Source organism: Gigantopelta aegis, chromosome 9, assembly GCF_016097555.1.
Source record: "Gigantopelta aegis isolate Gae_Host chromosome 9, Gae_host_genome, whole genome shotgun sequence".
Classification (NCBI taxonomy): Eukaryota; Metazoa; Mollusca; class Gastropoda; order Neomphalida; family Peltospiridae; genus Gigantopelta; species Gigantopelta aegis.
The window spans coordinates 24288268-24314360 of record NC_054707.1 but is presented as its reverse complement, the minus strand read 5'-3'; the positions used below and the strand labels follow the sequence as shown (position 1 = coordinate 24314360).

Below are 26093 nucleotides of genomic sequence, written 5' to 3'. Positions count from 1 at the left end.
AATGTTGAATTTGTTTGGGATGCGCACCCATCTTTTGATTGTTGATGTTGAATGTGTTTAGGGTGCACCCCCATCTTTTGCTTATTGATATTGAATATTTTTGTGTGATTGCGAACCCATGCTTTGATTTTGATTGTGAATGTTTTTGGGGTGCACACCTTTCCTTTGATTGTTGATGTTGAATGTTTTTGACGTACGCGCCCATCATTTCATTGTAGATGTTGAATATTTTTTGGGGTACGCACCAGTCTTTTGGTTGATGTTGAATGTTTATGGAGTGCACTCTGATCTGTGGGGTGTGGTGTGTGTGTGGGGGGGGGGGGGGAGAGAGTTGAAAATGGGCAGAATTTTGAAAATAGCAATTATTAAAAAAAATGTTAATAGAATTTAAAAAAAAATTATATAAAAAGTTAAAAGCCAAAAATAAAAAGAATTGACTGCTCGGCCGAATATTTATATAATTTGGAGCATTTTAGAAGGACGTCCAAAAATAAATAAGAGAAAGAATTATATAAATATTCGGCCGAGCAGTCAATTCTTTTTATTAGTTATCATCATCATCATCGGAAGATGAAATCGCATGTTTCGGTAGATCCCGCTAGCTTTCGGACATATTCGGAAGACATGTGTAGCGAAGTATTCCGAAGTTCGGCGAAAGATCCCGAATGTATATATGTAGATGTATCACGTGAACAAAATATGGCGATCTTAGCTTCCGTATGAAGCGAGAATAGACATCTAAGACATCATCTGCTAGTGTGAATATATGTTTGTTAACACCTGAAAGAAAGGTAGGGAATAAGGCACAAGGAACTGTCTAACGATAGATCTAACATTTGCGTTTGATATGCTGCTACTTACTCGTACTAGTTGGTCTCAAACTCGCCGTATATTCGCAACGGTTTTTGGTGTCTGACGTATTTAACACGAGTGTAGAAATATTAAAATATGTTTTTGAAGTTTATTCAGATTTTGTTGTGTAAATGGTTAAACTACTGTGACGAGTACAATCCAATTAAAAAAAAAGTTACTACATAATCATATTAATCTAAATAATATGAATATGCAATCTAATTAAAATTAGCTCCACTATTACATGTGGATCTAACACCAGCCAGTTGGAGCTCATGTCCATCAATCAAAACCTTACTTGCAGAATCCTGCCAGTGATTTAAAACTAACAACACTGCGTAGTCCCCAATGTCCAGGTAACAGTTCATCTGTAAATAATAATTTAAATATTGACCAATCACACTTCGCCTTTTATAACGTTATTTGGGAGCATACAAATTCTAAAAATATCGGTTGAGTCTATTTTAGTGGCCGCAGTACAGCGAACCATACCAATGCGTACGGGATGGGTTATCATTTTTCAATTTTACATTAAAAATTATTTATTTATTTATAAACAACCCCCAACTAAATCAGTCTTCAGTTTTACATTACAAATTATTTATTTTATAAAATAAAACATATTTTAAGGCATTCGTAATTCACACGAAACATGTCGTATACCCTCAGGATAATTCGGAATGTTTTCAAATTATTTTTAAATCACTGGCAGGATTCTGCAAGTAAGGTTTTGATTGGTGGACATGAGCTCTAACTGGCTGGTGTTAGATGTAATAGTGGAGCTAATTTTAATTAGATTGATGAATATGTGGCAGACTAAAAAGTAAATTATAAATTAAAGACACCCCACCCCCTTAAAACAAATGGTCTGAGGTGGCTCCAAAACAGTAAAAGCCTAAAGGACGTAAGTTTGAACTGTCCATCCCTCACCCCGAAACAACTTTTTAATCCAGCAATTTGTTGAGAGAAGTTAATATTTAAATGCTATCAATGCCAAATTTATCATTTTGCAATATTAAGATTAATCATGTTTATGACAAAAATTAATTTATCCACATGTAACCATTTTCCAGCACCTTAATGTAAAATTCAATGTTTTGCGCATTATCAGTATAAAAAGGAAGTTTATAAACATTAGCTATCAACAGATAATTGGTTATTTTTTACAATATTATGAATATATGTAATATATATATATTCCCCAAAACAAAGTGCACAAATGAAGAAAAGACAAGTAGATATTCAAAATATTTTTATACATAGGGAAATGTATACATGACCGCTATTTTGCACTGTGCGCACTATATTAAATTGTGTGTAATATTAAATAAACAAGTTTCACACCGCTGTCATTGTCAAAATCTTGTCTGCTTCACAGATTCATTACATGCATAAGAGTTTTGGTGACAACACGTGACACGCGTCACTCTTGAAAAACAATATCCTGTTTTACGGGAGTAGCTGAAGAATGTGGCATGGACATTAACATTTGTTGGTTGATTTTGACAATAAAGTGAACAAGGTTAAACATTATTTCATGAAATCGATCGTACATTACAGTGCGCATGTACAGAAACCATTTTCTGTTAATAGGTCAGTTTGTGGTTACTCGAGGATATATATATTTACATGGACAGTAGACTAAATATATTCAGCTCAATGTCCTGTCACATGTTTTTGTTACGTGATCTAGAATGGCAGAATAATTTGGTATAGCAGGGCTCGCTAAATTAGCGATCTTGTGACTGGTAACAAGAAACAGTATTATTCTGAATACAACGTAACGAGGTTTGCTTATTTTAATGATCACAGTTATCAATTTTAACAGCATGTGTTCAACTTGTATGAAAGCAAAGACCTGTAGCTTATTATTCTAACTTTGTAAAGTCTTTGAAGTAATAAAAACCAGGGTTCACTCTGTCCATTGCTAAATAAGCCAAATGCTAATTTGTATGCAAAGTGGCTACAACATTTAGTGTTTGGCTAATAAAATGGGTTAAAACAAAATTCGTTCCAGTGTGAGCCCTGGAAAATGTGTCGGTCTTTCCACGGAAATTATATGTCCAACAATTCCCAACGAGAGAGAGAAAGAAAGAAAGAGAGAGAGATATATTATGTTACACGTATCACACATGCCATTTCATGTTTGTAAAATGTAAATGCACGTATATGTTCATATATTATATTACCGCAAAGTGTTTTTATTTTCAGATCTGTGCTTTCCGAGATGTCAAGTGAATTTTGGCTGATCTCTGCCCCAGGTGACAAGACTGTTCAGCAGACCTGGGATCGCCTAAACATTGCCACATCGACGCCCGAGAGGCTCTGCAACGCCTACAAGTTCCCCATACCCGACCTCAAGGTTTCTTAGCTTGACTACAGTTTTTTTGTATCTTCCATATTTCCAAGGGCGGGACATAGTCCAGTGGTAAAGCGTTTGCTTGATGTGCGGTCGGTCTAGGATGAATCCCCGTCAGTGGACCCATTGGGCTATTTCTCGTTCCAGCCAGTGCTTCACAACTGGTGTAACAAAGGCCGTGGTATGTATTATCCTGTCTGTGGGATGGTGCATATGAAAGATCCCTTGCTGCTAATCAAAAGAGTAGCCCATGAAGTGGCGACAGCGGGTTTCCTCTCTCAATACCTGTGTGGTCCTTAACCAAATGTCCGACGCCATATAACCGTAAATAAAATGTGTTGAGTGTGTCGTTAACTAAAACATTTCCTTCCTTCCTTCCATATTTCCAAGGAAGTAACATTAACTAGTACTCAAATCATTGACCAAGCTATGTCTATCCGGCAATATATTATAAATACTAATTTTACGAAACAAGTGTCCGTATTAATTCTTGTATAGTGAGAGCGAGGATACTACAACAGGCAAAAACTGCTGAGTTACATGCCCAGGATAATGGGCTTGGACTATTTATTATATAGGATATAAGTATAGAAAAATTATGTTGTTATCAAAAATGTTAGTTTTTTTAAAACTTTAGTTCAGGTATGAAAAGTACCAGTGTCATGTAAACTATGTTCCATATCATTACTGTATATAAAGGGAGATAAGTGTGTTAAATATAGACCAATTGAAATATGACATTTTGTAATTTTATCATTTCATTTCATTGGCATTATAGTAATATTAATTTTTTTTTTACGAATAGTAATACAACAATTATGGCTATTAGCTTTCATTCTTTATAGGTTGGAACCCTTGATATTTTGGTTGGACTTTCAGATGAACTTGGAAAACTTGATATTTATTGTGAAAGGTTGGTTTTCTTTGGAAATACAATATACTTTTATTATCTGACATACATATATTAGTTTTACATGTGTTTATCTAGATTTGATGTTGGGCTAGTCTATCTCATGATCTTGAATTTTGATAAGCAGCAGTCCTTTTTCGCCACCTTGTTATATTACATCTTTTTGTGTCATTCTGAATCAACAAAGCAGATAATGTTCAGTTGAATATCTTTCTTAATCAGTGTTGCTAGTAGCTGATATACAAACATTTCTATACAATAAAGGTGGGGAAATCTTATGCTCTATTTGTGATTTCTGTTGTATTGAATTGTATGAGATATCGGACATTTACTTTCTTAGAGCAGTAAACTATGGCATGCTTTTTGGTAGCCAGTAAACATCTAATTGTATATTGTGCAAAATTTAAGTATTACCCGTATGGGAAAAGAGATGTGCGGAAATATTTCATTACAGAAAAATCACTTTTTTTAATAACCTAATTTTATGATGTCATTGTCACAATATTGAAGAAAGCCAGAAACTAATTTTCATATGTTATTGTGATGCTGGTGTCGTTATATTCATGGCCTGTCAAATCCAGCATTTGACATAACACCACCATATTTATTGGTGTGGCAGTACTGATCTTGTGTTTTTGACCCATATAAATCAATTCCGGAGGTTTGTGTGTCATGTATTGTAGTCATGAGCGATACCGTTTCAACCTCTCATGTTCTCAGCTTGACACACTTACAATACTGTTTGAAAATGTTCTATGAAGTGATATTAGAATGAGAATAAGTACTAAATAAATAGAACTTGCTACTCAGTAATACTATTTATTTTGCAATTGCGAATTGATGTTGTCAAAGCTTGTAACGTTCACTTGTGCCAGATAAACATTATTACCTCATATATAGTTGAGTATTCTCTAATTGTTGCACTGTGTGTATTTTTCAGTGTCACCAGAAAGATAGCTCAGTACCTGGGAGAAGTGCTGGAAGATGTCCGAGACAAGCTGCGGGAAAACCTCAAAGTAAATGATGGTAAATAAACCGGGTATTCTACTCCTTCGTTTTGTTTACAGTATGGAATGGAACTGTTACACAGATTGAACCCAATATCTGCTTTCATTTTGCTGCTTAGACAGCAGTGAACTAATCACATTGATAATTTATGCCTATGATATAGCAGATCCCCCAAACATTTAATTCATTACAAATTAATTCATAGCATACAATAAATATTACATTTTGGATAACTGTAGACATAAAAATGTTGTATTGGTTTTTGAGTACATCTTTTTGATCCCTTAGATCCAAGTTCATTTTTTATGTATTTGTTCATTACTACTCTGTATTTAAATTTTGTTTTTGAAATATTCTTTTAACAGTTGGTTGTGTTAACCTTTGAACAAGTGAAAATACATTACTTTTACTGTATACAGTGCTATAGTAATAAAGCCATGTCAGAGATATAGCTACATAGGGCCGATTTCATATGTCTGGGTTATCGGTGGGTTTTGGAAACATATGGGTTAACCCTAGGTTAAATAAACCCTGGGTCTTGTTTACTGTGCATTTCACATCTCTGTTTTTCAATAACCCTAGTTTAACACTGGGTTACAATTGTATTGCTTGTTTAAACCTGCCATGGAGGTGGTTTTTCGCTGGGTTTGCTCAAATTAACTTTTCTTAATGGATAATTTTGGCAACAAAATCATGTTTTACGTCAGTATCGCAGAGCCATGAAATGTGAATGTATTTTTAGAGACAATTTTGAACCCACTACAGTAGCGAATAAAGGGTGGCGAGACAGGGTTTGATAATTTTATAATAACTGCTACCGAGTTTGTTATTCTATTTATTACGAAACGCCTTTTATTTTAGAAGCATATGCATCTGCATGTGCTACATCAGCTTGCTCTGAATGTGCACGTTAAACTCTCTGACCTGACCTGACCTGACCTGACCTGACCTGACCTGACCTGACATTCACAGATAATTTTCAAAAACAAAAGTTCTCTTAATTCTGCTAAAAAATATATATAATGAATTGCATTAAAATTACATTTTGTTATAAATTTGTGAGTGCCAACTCTTTAAACTACATGACGTCATTATGTGTATTTGCCAAGTCGTGATGATATTACATTTAGTACCGACAAAGTCATTGGTTTGTAAGTGTCAAATCGTCCAATAATATTGTATGTTACACCACTGCAGAATATTTCTCACTGAGAAAGTATAAGCTATCCCTCGCTTACGTCCCTTTCCAGATCTGCGGATAACCCATGCAAAAAGCATGGTTTTGCAAACACGGGTAAAACACACACATGCAAAATGCACCACAGGTGTAGGTCTTGGTCAAGTTTTTCAGAGTTACGTAAACCAGTGTTAAACCTAGGTTTTGATATAACCCAGTGTTACGAGACCCAGACATGAAATTGGCCCATAGTGTTTTGGGGTGTTGTTTTTATATCTGTTCAATAATAAACATTATCTAGACTGCATTTTCTTAGACTGATGTGTGGAAGGCTTTATTATTTTATTTTAGCACCACCCATCAATTATGTTCAGAGATTTCAGTGGGATCTTGCCAAATACCCAATCAAGCAGTCACTGACAATTATTGCCGACATCATTCATAAGGTAAGCAGCCGTTATTAGCAGTCGTTATTCAATATCCATTGCCGTGTATGCATTTCCAAACAATGTTAGCATGCGTATCATACATAACTTGTTGTTTGTTTTACTCATTTACATTCAGTGTAGTCGGTCAACATTCATTCTAAATTGACTTTAACCTTTAGACTACTGGATTAATTTTTTAACAAAAACCACGTTGAGTGGGTACAAGTTTATAATTTTTACTCACATATATTCACTTAAATGTTTCATAAATACATGAAATAAAGTTCATATATGAATCAGTAAGTATTATTTTCGTGTCTTTTTTCGTAATTTTTATTATTTTAGATCAGCTAATGGTGATTAAAATTAGGCAAAAAATCTAAAAAGTTGTGTTTACTTAGGGGCATTTGTGGCCAGCTGTCCAGTATTTATGTCCATTATTCCCGATAACAGTGGTTTTCTGATCAGAATTTTTTTTAAACCCGAACTACGATTCATATTGCAATATTTGGTAATTTTCGTTGTTGGTAAAACGATCAAATTTATTATCAAATTAGCTGTTACAATCAGCTATCGATCCCTGAAAATTACCGCGACGTGCCGCCATTGTTGTCAAGCGAAAATACTTGCCGAAAACCACTTTTTGAACTCAAAATTTCAAGGTATTTTCAATTGAAAAAATCAAAACAAAAATCACCATTTTGAAAAAAAATCTTTTTTCTTTAATTATATTTCCGTTTCCGGTGAGTGTCGTGTGCAAAACGGCGGGAAATATGAATTGGGGAATGCACTGTATACAGTGCACAGTATATCGACTGACGTGACGTCGGGCGAGATATCTCGCCTGCAGTAGTCATTAGGTTAAGTACAAACTAAAAAAAATATTCAAATTAAAATAAAATATTTTACACATATATCATGTAACTGTTCAGACTAAAGGATTTTGGTGTCTTTAAAGTTTAATAATAAAAGAAATAATAGTGTTTCTGCCTTTGTCTTAGTAGTGGGCGGGATGCGGTCGGTCTAACATCGATCCCCGTTCTCGTTCCACCCAGTGCTCCACAACTAGTGTAACAAAGGCCATGGTATGTACTATCCTGTCTGTGGGATGGTGCATATAAAAGATCCCTTGCTGCTAATTGAAAAGAGTAGCCCATGAAGTGGCCACAGCGGGTTTCCTCTTTCAGTTTCTGTGGTTGTTAACCATATGTCTGATGCAAGATAACCGTAAATAAAATGTGTTGAGTGCGTCGTTAAATAAAACATTTCCTTCCTTGTCTTGGCAGTATTGGGAATACTAATTTGTGTTAAGACTACCGGCACAAACAAACTTGTGGTATGTCTTTCAGAACATCCATAACACATCTTTCACAAGTAGAAAGTCAAGATATTGTTTAGTATGATTTACATAATTTTCAATAATGGACTTAAAATGACATTATGTGTGAATTCCTTTTGTCGACTTTGGCCTGGTTTTCCAATAGACCATAACATAATACATCTGTATTGTGTTTATTCAAGTAAACAATATTGAATCAGATCTGGATAGCTGTATTTTGAAATATGCTTGTTTTGCAAACAAACTCAATATGCCCACATATCTGTATTGTTCTCTTTCAGCAAGTCAACCAGATTGAATCAGACCTGAAAACTAAGTCTAATGCATTCAACAGTTTAAAAGGAAATTTGCAAAGTTTAGAAAGAAAAGCCACGTATGTATTTAAATGATTTAGCTTCTTTTACATTTTATCTCTGGAAGATCATAAAAATTCACCAAATTATCTCCAAAATGCAAAACATAGCTATTTACCAACAGAATATTAATTATTACACACATTTATTTTCTCTAAAATAAAATAAAATTCGCCAACAGTTTTTAAAATTGACAAGTGGCGAATTTGGCGAGTGGGCAGAGCTAGCCCTGATAATGGCTGTTCATGCATACAGTGAAGTTTATAAGTTACGTAATGAGTTACTCTGCTAAAGTTATGCATTAATGGATGTCCCTAATGGAAAAATGGTCTTAATATATGCATTTTGGGGAGTTTGTTGCAGAACAGGAGCAATACTTTAAGACAATTAATTAGCTTGTCTCTATGATATTATGTTGTTTCGTGTATCTCTTTTGTATAGTATTATTTGGCTAATGTCTTTCATTCTTATTATCCCAGATTAAAGTTTTGTCTGGCCAAACAAAATGTGCAAGATTATTTTCAATGATTTCTAATATAGCCAGCTAATTTCTTATCTTCAAAATTAATCACATTTGGGGAACATGTGACATGGTCCAAAATTATTTTATGCCTTGAGGGTTTGCTGTATTGTTCTATATGTGAAAAAATCCCTCACCCCACTCTATTTAAGAATTGGACGTTATATTTTTGATGTTCATACGATGATAAACACCAAAACCGTTTTACACACTGTATGAATGGTGTCGCTCAAGTCTCTCTTTTGATTTGTTGAGCATTCTCTGCTATAACTTCTAAAGTCTCCACCAAAATGTTTGTGTCTGTCATCCGACATTGTGATTGTCGTGTGTCAGTTTATCACTTTCACTCACAGTGTAGACGATCTTGGGATAAAAATAGAAATGATGGAATCCTCAGGGATTCCGTTGTTGATGTAAGTAGTTTCGGTAATAACATTCTGTTTTTATTTGTTTACCGAAAAAGTTAATTTTTCACGTTCATGGAAGAATGAACGTTGGTTTTTTTAGATCACGTGCTAGCATTTTAACCAGAGACAGGACTCGAGATAGACATGCTCGAAACCTTCGTGGTATATGAGCATGTTAAAATTAGCCAGCCAGCATTTTAACCAGTCCAGACGCCTATTACAAAACAATAATTATAAAATGGAATTATATGGTCGATAACAGAACAGCTCTTAGTAACTAAAAGACATTGATGTTCTGTCAAATGATATGTGATATCTTGTATAAATGTTAACCGATCTGTTGTTAATTTAGCATTCTGTTTTATTTTAGTGGCAGCCTGCTCACTAGGAACCTGGGGGACATTGTGAAGAAAGACGATTTTGTCCTGGATTCGGAGTACCTTACCACTCTGATTATAGCCATTCCAAAGTAAGTACTACGATTTCAGTTTTGATTCTGCAATCACTATAATGGCAAAAAGTAAGATTTAGGTAACAGATTAAACTGTTAAAGTAAATCATTTGGGACATTTGCATGCATTTTAGTCACATCTACTTAATTTTAGTCTAATTTGGAGATAATATCAATACAATAACAAGATGGAATAATAGGAAGGAAATAAATTTAAAAAATGTTATGATGCTGTGTTTTTTTCACTGTCAGTTTATTCATAGAAAATGAACAGCAATGAAGTCTGTGTGACTTACAAATATAAGAAAATCCACCTAATATTTATGCAGTTAATAATTTAAAAAAAAAATTTTAATATAATGACGTCCAAAAGAAACTTTACAAACATTTTTCAGTTTGAATTCCTTTATAATTTGGATAATGGATATGAAATTGTGGTTAATTCTTTCTGCTTTTATTGAATGCAATTTTGTTCACAATATGCAAAAACATTACTCTCATGAATACATATCTTTTGAATATGCAGCATGTTTTGGTTTTAGTCTCAAGAGTCTTGGTAATAGTTTCTTTTGAACGTCAGTATAGATTCCAGGGGCGGATTATGCTTTAGGTAAGGTGGGGGGGGGGGGGGGGGGTCCGAAACAATATGTAAATGTTTATAATTTGAAATTATAAATTTTACTTGGACATCAATTTTGATCTACGTGGTGAGGTGTTTTTTTTTTTTAGCTGGTGGGGGGGTTTCCATACAACTGGGAAAGCCCCCATAATCCGTCCCTGTATACAGATAGATCAGTTTTGTTCTGTAATACAGTGTATTAAATGATTTCTGAGAATGCTAGGGTGACCTGTTGTAGTAGGATGTTGCATGAACACATTTGATTGTGGTTTTATTTAAACACACAGGCCAATTGTCAACGACTGGCAGCTTAAGTACGAGAAGTTGACGGACATGGTGGTTCCTCGATCATCCAAGTAAGTAGATAGGCCCAATGTAAATTTAACTAGCCACTACTAGTATATCAAAGGCTGTGATATGTGCTATCCTGTCTGTGGGATGGTGCATATTAAAGATCCCTTGCTACTGATGGGAAAAATGTAGCGGGTTTCCTCTCTAAGACCATATATCGAAATGACCAAATGTTTGACCTCCAGTAGCCGATGATTAATAAATCAATGTGCTCTAATGGTGTCAATAAACAAAACAAACTTTACTTTAAATCTTACTCAGAACCTATGTCCTGTTGTGAGGATTTTTACTTCAGTTGCATCTCTACTACAAGTAATTGCATTGTTTCATTCTTTATATCACTGCTACCTTTTAGTTAATAAATGAGAAAGGGAAATAACTCAACTGTTGTTGGGGTTTCCGTCTATGTTTTGCATACTGTTCATTTATATATTCAGTGTTCTCGCTGGGTGAAAATTAAAGGATGGGCGGCGGTCGACCACACCCTTCAAAAAAAACAATAAATGTAGAGAAAAAAAAAAGGGGGGGGGGGGGGGGGTGGGTAGTTTGGTTATCATATTGTTTGTGTTGGTAGACTTTGAGTACTCCTTATTTTGCCTACAAAAAAGTGCAATGATTATTTATGTCGGTCTGACATTCAATTTTTAATAAAGATTCCAAGATAACGAAAAACAATAAATATGTTTGTAAAGTGATCTCCTAAACCGGCCTCGGTGGCGTAGTGGTTAAGCCATCGGACTACAGGCTGGTAGGTACAGGGTTCGCAGCTCGGTACCGGCTCCAACCCAGAGCGAGTTCTTAAGGGCTCAATGGGTAGGTGTAAGGCCACTACACCCTCTTCTCTCTCACTAACCACTAACAAACTAACAACTAACCCACTGTCCTGGACAGGCAGCCCAGATAGCTGAGGTGTGTGCCCAGGACAGCGTGCTTGAACCTTAATTGGATATAAGCACGAAAATAAGTTGAAATCAATCAATCAATCCTAATGTCAGATACATTTTTGTTATTTACATCTTCATTGAATGAATCGATCGCTGTGATAAAATATCGCCAGCTGATAAAAAGTAGTTTCGTTTTTGTAAAGGCAGTGTATCCATTATTTGGCACTCAAGATAAATTATTTTAATGATAAACACTACCACTTCCGTTGTTTTTATAATCGTTCATATCCCCTCAAAATCAAAAATTTACAATATTTTATAAAGATCTGCTTAATAAACAGAATAACAGAAAGTAAAAATCATCAGTTTCAACCAATTATATCTGCAACAGAGGACAAAATATCAAACGATAGTTAGTAGAAACAAGACAGAATGACCGTTCTGGTCACGTGACAAATTTGGCACCAAATAAGAGGGGTTTTTTTCAATCGGAGATTGCCGAATTCGTAAAAATTAAATGTTTTCATTGTTACATAAAATATAACTTATTGTGTCTATCAAAACATACAATGGAGAAAAAAAAAATTAAATTACGTACGGTAAATGTTTCGTCAATTGCTTTTTCCTACACAACGCGGCTTGTTTCCTACACAACGCGGCTTGTTTCCTTTGATGTTCAGTGTGCAGACTGATCGTTGTGTTTTGTGTGGAAAAAAAGTGCTTTTGGAAATAGCGGAGATAGGTGCTGGAAAATAAAGGAGGGCGGGGAATGTGAAAGGAGGGCGGCAAAATGGAATAGCGGGGCGGGGCGCCCCGCTTAAATGGAGCAGCGAGAACACTGATATTGAAAAAAAAAAAAATTTACATATTATATACCAAATTATTATTTAAAATAGTTTTGTGAAAGCATGAAAAGTATTACAAGTGCATTAGGGTTTGGATGGTCACATCTACTATGGGTTTAGACCTTCTGCTAGATAATTTTCCAAGTAGTCTTTTGTGCTTTATATTTAAGGTGGATGAAAGAAAGACTTGAAAATATATGTACATTTGTTTATATATGGCTGGTGAAAGAAAAGACTATTTTAGTTACTTTCATTTGTCATTTATGTTTTGTAAAACAGGGCTTTTAGAGTTTGTACAAAATCCACTAGCCATGATTAAAAATCCACTAGCCATGATTAAAAATCCACTAGCCCTACTTTACTTAATACAATTTCACTAATAGTAGTAATGGATATGTTACCCAAAGAGGGAGATAGAGATTAAAAACACTAAGATTAGGGAGAGGGGTGGGTGCAGGTTATACATATTTACATGCAGCATTTGACAACTTGTTTTTCACTAGCCATTGGGCATGACAATAGTAGTTATTTACTAGCCCAACATTGAATATCACTAGCCATGGGAGTGGGGCTACCATAATCTAGAAGCCCTGATACAGCAAAATCTGTTTAAACTGGATCATGCTTAGGACCTAGTATTTATCTGATTCAAACAGGATCCGGTGTTTTGAGGGTTGCATTTTAGAATTTAGAAAATATGGCACCATGAAAGGTTTTGAAAGGATTCCTGTTTTTCGTGGTCCGTTTTAGACAGCTTTCACTGTAAACCCATTAATTTTGTGGTTTATTTTTTAGGTTGGTAAAAGAGGACAACGAATATGCTCTGGTTACAGTTACACTCTTCAAGAAAGTGGTCGAAGAATTCAAGCATCACTGCCGAGAAAACAAGTGGGTATTTTATTAGTCAGTCCAGCCATTAGCAACCTTTTTCGGCGAGACCATATACGTAGAGAGACAGTGAAAACAATGTTTCTGTTTGTTTCTGATTAATGCACAGTGCACACCTACCTATCGATTAACACCGACTCAATAGTCCAGTCCATGGTTGTTTAAAAATATTCAGCAGCTTACACCAACCGATGTGATGGTCTTGTCATCACTGTGCAGTTGTGTTCAGAAGAAACCACTGATTACATGTAGGTTGCCTGTTATGCTTATGCTCAAAAGATACCTACTGACTAATAGCTATAGTGCTTTTGTTTCAGCCTTGGTAGTTGATTCTTGTATTATTGTTTCTGCAAAAAAAAATTGTGGCAGTAGTTTTTTAAATTTATGTACCCTTGGAAGTGAGGCACATGTATCGTTCTGTATTTTGAAAAAGGAATTGATGACATTTTCACCTTAAAAACAAATCATTTTGTTGAAATGACAGGAAATGTACATGTAGCATCATATTTTGTTTACACAAACAGCTGCTTTAAGGACTTCTTTATTGGTTGTGGCATGTGCTATCCTGTCTGGGATGGTGCATATAAAAGATCCCTTGCTGCTAATCGAAAAGAGTAGCCCATGAAGTGGTGGCAACGGGTTTCCTCTCTCAATATCTGTGTGGTCCTTAACCATATGTCCACGCCGATATAACCGTAAATGAAATTTGTTGAGTGCGTCGTCAAATAAAACATTTCCTTCCTTCTTTATTGGTAACGTAGCCCAGCGGTAAAGCGCTCGCTTGATGCGCAGTCGGTTTCGGATCGATTCCCGTCAGTGGGCCCATTGGCGCTATTTCTCTCTCCAGCCAATGCACCACAACTGGTACATCAAAGGCCGTGGTATGTGCTATCCTGTCTATGGAATGGTGCATATAAAAGATCCCTTGCTGCTAATCGAAACAAGTAGACCATTAAGTTGCGACATCGGGTTTCCTCCCTCAATACCATATGTCCAACACCATACCCGTAAATAAAATGAGTTGAGTGCGTCGTTAAATAAACCATTTCCTTCCTTCCTTTGTTGGTAAAATCATTAATTTTTGAAGTGTGTTGACCAGTTCTATGAAACGAAAGACAAAAGTCAGGTGAGCTCAGGACAAAGGAAAGAGCATATGTTCATGTGCTCAGTGTGCTCAGTGTGCTTTGCTCATACATGTTTGACTCGCCTAATGTCAGTTCTGTCTAATGCAAGACATAATAGGATGTAAAATGTTTTTCATTGGTATTGTGAAAACACAAAGGGGAGCTAACTCATTTCCTTGTTTCCTCTTGCAGGTTTATAGTTCGTGATTTCCAGTACAGTGAGGAGGAGATTATGGCCGGGCTGACAGAAATCAGCAAGCTGGAGGCGGACAAGAAGAAACAGTTTGTAAGACATCTTAAATATGCACATAATGTATTTCTCATGGAAATGTTCCAATTGAATGTAGCCGAGTCTTTAAATTCATTTTGTGGAGTTGTCGGGATGTAGCCCAGTGGTAAAACAGTCATGTTATGTGCAGTCGTTCTAGGATCGACCCCTTTTGATGGGCCCATTGTTCTATTTCTCATTCCAGACAATGCACACAGACATTGATTAATTAAACATCTGCTATTGGATGTCAAACATTTGGTAATTCTGATTTGTAGTCAACAGAGGAAACCCACTACATTTTTCCAAATGCAGCAAGTGATCTTTTAGATGCACCTTCCCACAGACAGGAAAGCACATACCATGGCATTTGACCATTTTGTGGTGCACTGCTTGGAATGAGAAAAAAAGATTGAACAGATCCCCCAAGGTGGTTCGATCCAGTGACACAAGCACCACAGGCGAGTGCTCAACCGACTGAGCTAAATCCTGCCCCAGACAGTGCACCATGACTGGTATATCAAAGGCTGTGGTATGTGCTATCTTGTCTGTGGGATGGTGCATTTAAAAGATCCCTTGCTGCTAATAGAAAAATATAGCGGGTTTTTTGTCTAAGACTATATGTCAAAATTACCAAATGTTTGACTTCTAATAGCCAATGATTAATAAGTCATTGTGCTCTAGTGGTGTTGTTAAACAAAACAAACTTTAACTTTCAATCCCTGCAATTAAAAAATGTCCACAGCAAAAAAAACTCCCTTCAGAAAAAAACCCCGAATATAGTCCAAGGCAAAAAAGCGTCGTTTAGAATTAAAAACTCCATAATATTGCCTATTGCCATGGGCATTTGCAGGGGTTGACTTTTTATTTTGAGTTAACAAATGCTAGAAACAGAAGCAGTTATATACAACTTGTACTTTCACTTAACTCTCACTATTTTATTTAAATTTAAACTTAATCATTTAAAAAAAAGTAATATTGGCCATCCTAATGTTGACATAGATGACACTAATTTCTTAGTCTGAATAGTGGTACATGTACAATGCTTTAAGATGGAAAGCAAAAGATTCTTAAAAAATTAATTATTAAAAGTATATTTTTTATTTTGATGTAAATATGTATTGGTGCATCAGGTGGTGTTTTCCCTAGCTTGTTTTAGCATGGTGCAGCACCATGCCTCAATAGTCTAGCACCATCTTGCCTTAATCAGCGCCATGCTGCCCTGAGATTAAACAAGCCTTTTTGCAATAATTAATTCTAAAATTGCCATTATAAAACACCCAAAGAGATGTTATTAATTAATAAAATATGCCTTTTACATCTTTTGCCATTCATGTATTAAAGCAAGCACATAAATTACATTAATGTTTATTTCAATTAATTTTTGTGTATTTTTAATGAAAAACAAGTGCCCAGAAAATGGTAAAAATGCCCCAAAAGTGTTTGGTCTACCATGCCTTGCCTAATTTCTAATTTCCAGTAGGATAGAAATTGTTCATTTGAATTAAAATTAGTTATGAACCAGTAAATTAAAAAAATTAACCATTAACCTACATATAACTCATAAAAGTAGTTAAGCTTTGGTTTTTTAGTTGCAAGATTGTTACACATTGAACATTAATTTAACACTTTAATTTTGAACATGTAGTTGAGTTCGGGGAAAAAAAAACTTAGTCACAAGTTATTATTTTTGGATGTTTGTTATAGAATGTTTGGTGCATTTAGTTTGAGATTAATTAAAAATTATCAGCTGATTAAACTGACTTTGTTTTTCCCCAGGGTCCTCTTGTGAAGTGGCTGAAGGTGAATTTCGGAGAGTGTTTTGCAGCTTGGATACATGTCAAGGCTCTTAGAGTCTTTGTAGAATCTGTTCTTCGGTGAGATGGAACTCTTATTAGTTTATGCTTATTAGTCCCCTAGCAGCCTACTGGTCCCATCAGAGGGGACTATACGGTTTCTTTTCCTTCCTTCTGTGTATCTGTCTATCTGTCCATCAGTCCCACATGTTTTACAGATTTTTTTTTCACAATGCTTCAAGATATTGATGGGAAGTGTTGTATATAGCTTTATCATGTACTGTTACAAATCAAGTTTGACTTTCAAGGGCAATTTACCCATTATTGACAGAGTTATGACCCTTGAACTTAGGAGAACTGAAAATTAATTTTCTGGACTTTTGTTTGCAATGGCTTAATATACTGAGCTGAATTTTGTGTATAGCTTTGTCTTGTTCTGTTATAGATCAGGTTTGAATTTCATGGCAATTTACCCCTCTTTTCCAGACTTGGGAGATATGAAAAAAAAAATTCCAGACTTGTTTTGGAGTTTAAATTTTGTATATAACTTTATCATGTACTGTTACAGACCAAGTTTAACTTTCATGGATGATTTAACTATTTTTCACAGAGTTATGGCCCTTGAACTTAGGAGATAAGAAAATTTATTGGTCCCAGTAAGGGATATGTTATTGCTTCAGCAGTACTCTCAGAATGTCCTGTTGTGATTGTAATTATTATGGTAACTATTATTTATTTCAGGTATGGCCTTCCTGTAAATTTTCAAGCCATGCTCTTACACCCGACCAAGCGATCAACAAAACGTCTCCGAGAAGTTCTTAATCAGCTGTATACCCACCTCGATAACACAGCTCTTTCTGGGGCGAGCGATGTAAGTTGGATTGTATGTCATAACTAGAGAGTGTAAAATAATACTGGTTTGATTGCTGTTACAACATAACACATAATAAACATCGAACTGGAATACATTAGCAGGGCTAGCTCTGACACTCGCAAAATTCGCCAGTTGCGAATTTCAAAAACAGTTGGTGAATTTTATTTAAATTTCATGTAATAATAATATTTTGTTACAAATGTTTTTTTGCTGAGCCAGAAGCCCTGCATAATATATGTTAGACTTTACACACTCTCAAAAAGAAATAATATGTAACAGGGTATGCACTTGGGATTTTTTTTGACTGGCCAATCGAGCCACTCACACCAACACTTTGACTCACCCATAAAACTTTTGAATGGCCTGCGACCGAATTTCCTTCAAATTTTTTTTTAACTTAAATTGCACTTTAAAAACATCATATCATACAAACAATAATAACAACATAAAAGAAGGAAACAGAACTTGTTTTAGTTTTATTACAAACTGTTGTAATTAAATTATAATTATTATGTTGTCATGGGACCCACACAATCGAACATCTGGAATGTTTTACCAAGGCTCAGTCTTGGAGTGAACAAGGTGCTTTTATGGCCATATGATGAGGAATTAAAAAAAATACTAAGCTGACAGTAATCCATGTTGACATCATTCACAGTGACGATTGGGTGTTTGATATAGTAGACTCAGTATATTCCGTCAGGCTCGTAAACAAAATCTTTCTGCAAAACATAGTGTAGCGGAATGTGACGAGTTGTAACTCAATGGAAAGTAAAGACAGACATGGCTGACGTGTTCCGATTGAATTTACGTGGTCAATGTTTTCTGAATACATAATCAAAACCGGCAGAGGCATTCTGAATAGTTTTAGACTGTTCGATAAAACTGGGGAAGTGGTCGCTATATTATGTCCTATATGGGTTTGGTTGCGCTGATTAATAGGAAACCAGTTGAAAACAATAAATAAAAAATAACTTTCCGATCTCTTACAAACATTAGTTATTTGCATTTTGATAAGGTGATAAGATTTTGACTTGCCCAACGCTATTTTGACTCGCCGTGGGCGATCGGGCAACCGTAAAGTGTAAACCCTGATGTAACAAATAAATAAAAAAATCTACATTAACAGGACAAAAGGAAATCATTTTTGCAAATGGATTAGAAGTTATGCATGCAGTTTTCGGTAGATACAATAATTTGGAATATTTAATGTTTTATCAGGGGATTTTATTTCAGTGTTTATCAACTGTTGTGCTTTTTATTTATTTTTATTTTTACAGTGGCAAGGACAGAACTATGGAAATGAATTATATTGTATATAATATATGCACTGGTTACAAAACAGTTTATGATAGATATGTAGTTCATCAAGATTAACTTTGGCTACAAGTGCAAGCACTACCAAAGGTTAATCCTGGGGACGAACAACGCCATTAGCGCCCTTCCGAGCAATTTTGCTCGGAACGGAATTCAATCCGAATTGCGGTCAAACTAAAAGAAAAACGACTGTCATCACGTTTTTCCACCCAAATCGTGTACTGTGATCTATTTGGAGCATATGGACACTAAGAAATACTTACTTTGAAACGATCTTCACTTTGAATTAAAGGAAAAACGACCGACTGTATGACTTGGGTTTAAAACGCGCGGTGCATTATGGGAGGAAAATGAAACTCGGAACAATCTTGTATGTGGAAAAGGATCGGTGAAGTCATTTCTCGTTCCATAATGAATAAAACAAAAACCATAAAACTAAAAATTAATTAAAGTTAATAAAATAACTTAAAAAGTAAAAATAAATTAAAGTTAATAAAATAAAATAAAAGAACATTTATTAATTAATAGAAATGAAATAAAAATTAATTAAAGTTAATAAAATAAAAAAATAAAATAAAATAAAATAAAATAAATTAAAGTTAATAAAGTAAAATAAAAGAACATTTATTAATTAATAGAAATGAAATAAAAATTAATTAAAGTTAATAAAATAAAATAAAATAAATGAGATTAAAGTAAAATAAAATAACATTTATTAATAGAACACACACACACATACACACACACATATATATATACATATAGATATAGATATATATAATGTTGTTGTTTTTTTGTTTTTTTTTAAATTATTATTATTATTTCATTTTTTTTCTTAACGAAAAACAAAGTTCATAAATTTCTCTAAAAATAACTGAAACAAGTACTAAGTTTTAAAGTGTTACTTACCTGTCTTTTTTCTGAGTTTTTCTTCTGAAAACGTCGGGGTGGGTGTGTGGGGGTGGGGGTGGGGGGGGGGTGGGGGTGGCAATGAAACATATTTCTCTCTTGTTTGCCAGTACGTAAAAACGTTACTGTTGCCCCTTGCTCGCCACGAGGAGGCCAGAGAGTTGAACAAGATATACCAAATTTGATGTGTGCCTTGTTCAGGATTTTACATAACTTAAACAGAAATGATTCCTCATTAAAAGGTTCGAGCTGCGCTGTCTTACCATGATGGCAACATTCCTTCAGCTTATTGTTGGTGCACATAATAAAATCGCGTGTAGTATCGGTCACATGTTTGGACATTTGGTGCCCACTTCGAGGTATTCAAACGTAACAGTTCACTCTGGTTCTGCACTCAATATGGTATGCACATTTGTTAATAACATGCCGATTCCAGTGACTGGCACAGAGTTGCGAGGCAATCCTCAACAACTAATTGCCTTGTAGATACGTCAACTTTCGTGGAGTTCGCACATGCTATAACTAAAAGTCGCAGAAATACCACAAAATGTATTTTTCACAATTATAAACACGCATGTGTGTCTGAAAATTAACAGTTATGGGGTCGAGTTTTAGTCTATCTTAGCTGTATTTCACCGTTTCAACTTCACACACTCTTGTTTCACACTCTTATAAACTTATCCAAATGTTTTACAGGTTTGTAACTTAACCAAACTTAGTGTCCATTTTTACGGATTGAATGCAGGGTCTGCGCCTTTAACCACAACAATAATTTCTACGACTTAAGAAATTTTTCTATTCCAAACTGAACCTTTTCTTGGCAGCCACAACTTGTAATGCAGCAGCAGCAGCAACTGCATTTGGAACATTTGCAAACATCTTCTTTTGTACATTTACCACAATTGGTTTCCGGAATACTCTCACCAACAACTCCTTCAAATTTGTCCAAAATCAGGGAACGAACACAGACATTGTTGGCATTTCGGACAATTTCAGCCATGTCCTTGTCTGTGTTTTTCTGACACAAAGTTAAATTAAAAAAAAAAATAATAATAATAATTTAAAAAAAAACAAAAAACCCAAACATTATATATATCTATATCTATATGTATATATGTATGTATATATATATATATGTGTGTGTGTGTGTGTGTGTGTGTGTGTGTGTGTTCTATTAATTAATAAATGTTATTTTATTTTACTTTAATCTCATTTATTTTATTTTATTTTATTAACTTTAATTAATTTTTATTTCATTTCTATTAATTAATAAATGTTCTTTTATTTTATTTTATTAACTTTAATTTATTTTTACTTTTTAAGTTATTTTATTAACTTTAATTAATTTTTAGTTTTATGGTTTTTGTTTTATTCATTATGGAACGAGAAATGACTTCACCGATCCTTTTCCACATACAAGATTGTTCCGAGTTTCATTTTCCTCCCATAATGCACCGCGCGTTTTAAACCCAAGTCATACAGTCGGTCGTTTTTCCTTTAATTCAAAGTGAAGATCGTTTCAAAGTAAGTATTTCTTAGTCTGCATATGCCCGAAAAAGATCACACTACACGATTAGGGTGGGAAAAGGTGGTGTCAGCGTGGTGTCAGTCGCTATTTCGACCACAATTCCGTTCCGAGCAAAATTGCTCGGAACGGCTCTGTATCTGCTAATGGAAAATGGCGCCGGGCCTATAAACTCAATGTGCATTTACATTTGAGTTTATTTTTATGAACTAGATAGATATGGTGCTACAGATTTTAATGTTTTTTGTTATCTAATAATGGATTATAAAAAAAATATTGCTTAATATATATAATCTACTAATCCATAGGTATCAGAAAATTACAACTGGGGGGTGGGGTTGGGGTACGGTATATATTTAATTTTCAATTGGGATAATGCATTATCTTCAGAGTTGGGAGTTGGAGGGGGCCAGTGCCTCCTGTCACACACCCCACCCCATCCCATACTACTTTTAACACCTACATATATGCAGTCATTACTTTTGAACACAGTTTTGTTCTGCCTTGGAGTAAGTCCCATATATATCTGTATGTATATCCTTGATAATTTTGATTTTTCAAACGTACCTTTTGGTTCTAGAGTTAGCCAAGAAATTGTTTGGTTACCACATACTTTGTATGATGATGCATACATAGGGTTAACAAAATGTTTCACATATTTAAATAAAAAAAATAAAAAAATAAAAAATAAAATTGTGGTTCTTGTTTGGTGGCTGTAGATTGTTTTCATTGAAATACTGTATTGAATTTAATTAGTACAACATGATACCTACATACCTTTTGTTTTCTATTCAGATGATCCATTTTGTGAGTTTTATTTGTGTCTGGTGTCAGAAATGTTTGTCTGTTGAGATTAGCACTAAGCAGGTTTTTTCACTCTTCCTTCGGTTCTTTTCGCTCTTTCTTTGGTTCTTTTCACTCTTACTACGGTTTCGTTTCATTCTTACTACAATTCTTTTTACTCTTACTCTTACTACAGTTCTTTTTACTTGCGCTTTCCAATTAATACATTATACTAACCATGCATTTATTAGTTGTTGCTATTTCAGGGCTTACACTAGACAGAATTTAGTTTTTAACCATTTAGAAAAAACCAAAAACAAATGAAGACCATTTTCTTCAGTATGATTGAAAAGGGACTAATTTGTGCAAAATTTTATTAGCCAACTCCTAAATGTGGTTTCCATTTTGTATAAAAATTAGCAATTGGGTAATTTGGCTAGCGGTGGGGTGAGCTCTGTATTTTTTTTTTTAATACAGCATGTCATTTGTTATGAGAAACTGATTTCTTTTGAACAGGTTTTTTAAAACTACATTGTTGAATTAATACACAATACTAACAATACTAATTATGTTACTATGTAGTTGTGGAATTTAGCCCGTTTGGTAGAGCTTGGGTCATAGGATTGAATCTTCTTTGCAGACCCATTGTGTTTTTACCATCCTAACCATTGCTCTGTAACTGTTATGTCAAAGGTTGTGGTACATGTGTGTGGTAGGGGAGGGGGAAGGTGAGTTCATCAAAATATGAATGCAATTAAAGTATATTAATCCCCATTCAACCAATGAAATTGCTGTAAAGAGTATATAAACAGAAAGAAAATTGATTACAGCAGTATTATAATATTCATAGGTTGTACCGGTATTTATTCTAGTCATATTAATTTTCAAGTTTGAAGCTTGTTTAGCTTAGTAACTGGTTTAAAGTGTCCATATACCACTAGGGTTTCGAACACGCCTTTCCCGAGTCCGGCCTCCGATTTGAAGCTTGTAAATTATTTTATGAATTTTGGTTTTTAACAGTAAAAGTTACACCTTGAACCACATGCCATTATATATGTATAAATTACAGCCAAACAGTTTGATTTACTAACAAGTAAGAAAATATTCATTAGGAAATGTCTGGAGGATGACTGACAGGATAAATGTGTTATGTCACTGTTATCTCATAATATATGTACATATTCCAGGCCTTCAAGGCCTTAAAATATGTAGGTGGGCTAAAAACAGCCTCTCTAAATTGGCTTTTTAGAGTCACGGCGGGCTGGTTTTAACTGAATGAGAACAACTCATTTTGGGTGGCCTCCCTAAATACAAGTTTAATCAGGGTTTTTTTTATATTTTAAAACTATTTGGTATTTCATATTTTATGTTGTGTCTTTTTCAGCTTGTTGTGGCTTTTTCAGCATGTTGTGTCTTTTTCAGCATGTTGAAATTACACTTATACAATATTTACTTAATTTCTCTTCCATACAAAAACTTACATCAGTGAGTTCAGGATGGAAACCTACAGGGGGTTAATTAGTTTTAATAATACAGGACCTGTTATGGGTAGATTAAGCATTAAACATAATATGTTTATGTGATATTATCACCAATACTTCATTTTCGACATTGTGATTTAAACAAATATTTATTTCTGTTCATCTTTAACAGGAGTTTGTTTCGACATTGTGATTTAAACAAATATTTATTTCTGTTCATCTTTAACAGGAGTTTGTTTTGTTTTACATCACTATTACAGCACATTGATTTATTAATAATCTTTAACAGATGGGATTGGTCAACAGGCTTATCCTGTATAAAGACCTTTATCAGCATATGATTATAAATAACAGTGTTTGATGATGTCGTTGATATTATTACAATTTGTTTTGGTAGTGATGTTACAATGATCAATTATAATCAGGGCTTCTAGAATTTTTATAAAATCCACTGCAACATTTGACCAAAAAAATTTCACTAGCCGTCGGGCATGGTAATAGTAATTATTTACTAGCCCAACATTGAATATTACTAGCCATGGGAGTGGAGCTACCATAATCTAGAAGCCCTAATAATCGAAAATTGATTGGTTTGACTCAACATGTATAAGTGATAATCGATGATAAAAATCCATAATCAGTTGTATGGGAAGAAAAATGATATTAAATTGTTATTAAAGGTAAAATTAGCCATTTGTAGGTTGAATACAACAGTAGGTGCATGGTCCTTATAATTCAAACCCTTCTTATGTTCATATAATTCTAACCGATTGTGTAATTGAAAGTTGATCGGTTATTGCAAACTGTTTATAACCGATGATCGATGGTGAAATTCCAACCGATTCCCAAGACTATGTTTTGGATACAAATACAAGCAGTTTAAATAGAATGTTTGAGAGAACATGAATATAATGTGTACAGAATAGCAATTATCAGACAGGTACAGTCATGACAGCTTATTATTAAAGTGTCCAATCTTCTTGACAACTTTAAAATATATATATACATGTAACATTGATTTTCACAAGTGTCTTACGTGGAGCTTAAACGTTGCACTTCAACATGATGTTAATCGTATGACTAGGGTACTTCTGTAGATGGATGATTTTTCAACATTATTTTGGGCTGGGCGGCCAGTATGTAGCCCACCTAAAACGTACTTTACTACGCAGGCTATGGTGGGCATGGGCAATTGCCCACCTTAAAACACGAGGCCTGATTGTTCTAACTCTAAATCTTCAAGGTTGAAAAATGTTCCTCAGTACTTTATGGCTATGCAACATAGATTTTGCTATTTATTTTCAAATTTTACCCAGAATTCTTGAGGAAGCCACTGTTTAACACATGAGTGACTGCACCTTACAGTTTTGACTTAACTATTTTAATTAAAGTTTTATATTTGCATAATTTACATGAGAATATCAAAATTGTAATTAGTTGCCACTTGGTGTAAATGGTGGCTTTGTTCTGGATGAAAATGGCAAGTAAATAGAAACCTATATAAAGAGTTAATTTCCAAAATGTGATATACAGTGTACACTAATTTCCAAAATGTGATATACAATGTACGCTACTTTCCAAAATGTGATATACAATGTACACTACTTTCCAAAATGTGATATACAGTGTACACTACTTTCCAAAATGTGATATACAATATATGCTACTTTCCAGATTTTTGAGTTAGCAGTGAAGGTACATGTATGCTGTTGTTAGTACAACTCTGCAATACAACAATAGAGTTTTCATTGAGATCTATGCCCGTTGAACAGGATCGTAAAACTGTGCTTCGTGTGATACGTGTTATATCATGTCACAGCAGAATCATGGTTTTCTCTTAATGACGTAAATGAATGTATCACATTTTGTAAATGAACTTTTAATACATTGTGTATGTTGCATACCCATGAAAACAGCAGCTTTTTTTTATGTTCGAAAAACATGTACTTGTAATCTTACAGATACGTAACCAGTTTTTGGATTCGAAATAAATATTTTTTACACATTTTTTATTTTATTTTTATTATTCCAGACTGGTGTGGACATTCCTGGCCTGAACATGGGCAGCACAGACTACTATCCATATGTGTACTATCGGATAAACCTTGATCTAGTTGACAGTCATTAGACGAATCATGGTGTTCAAGAACTTTTGTATAATGTCATTGTATAGTTCACAGATTCTCTCCATTGTGTGTCGAACTTAAACGTTTAACCATACGTCAGTGGCTGGAACTTCTTATGTAATTAGATTAATGTCAAAAAACGTAGTCGTTATTGTCTGTTTGTAGATGGCTGTAGATATAATTATATACATGTATAATTATGTATTTGGGTTTAAAAATTAAATTGATAGTTATCTACTTTTGAAAAAGATAATATTACCTTAGTTTGACACACCTTAGCCGATATATTTCTGTTCAACTTAGCGTGACCTCAAACAAACGTCTACCAACCTATAGCAAATGCCATTTGTGTGAGGTTAGGCTACGTATTTATGAAAAGAGAAAACAAGCCATGTTTTAATTTGTTTTATGCTGGAGTGTCGTTAAACATTCATTCTAAACAAAAGAAAAAATGTGTTTTTTAAAGGAACATACCCTAGTTTTTAAACACTGAGGCATA

At 34.4% G+C, this 26093-nt stretch overlaps 1 protein-coding gene across 2 annotated transcripts; it reads left to right on the top strand.

Annotated features, from left to right (window-relative positions):
* The first annotated feature begins 687 nt into the window (after nucleotides 1–687).
* Nucleotides 688–26093, top strand: LOC121381991 (V-type proton ATPase subunit C-like). 2 transcript variants are annotated; one of them, XM_041511444.1, is made up of 14 exons: nucleotides 688–791; nucleotides 3064–3214; nucleotides 4057–4124; nucleotides 5062–5147; nucleotides 6658–6752; nucleotides 8355–8446; nucleotides 9724–9822; nucleotides 10711–10779; nucleotides 13299–13391; nucleotides 14708–14801; nucleotides 16563–16660; nucleotides 17321–17450; nucleotides 22000–22011; nucleotides 25501–26093. In XM_041511444.1, exons 2-14 carry the CDS (start codon nucleotides 3080–3082, stop codon nucleotides 25594–25596), a joined length of 1167 nt encoding a protein of 388 aa, XP_041367378.1. In that variant the 5' UTR covers nucleotides 688–791; nucleotides 3064–3079; the 3' UTR covers nucleotides 25597–26093. The 2 variants fall into 2 exon arrangements, with proteins under 2 accessions (XP_041367378.1, XP_041367379.1); XM_041511445.1 differs by lacking the exon at nucleotides 22000–22011.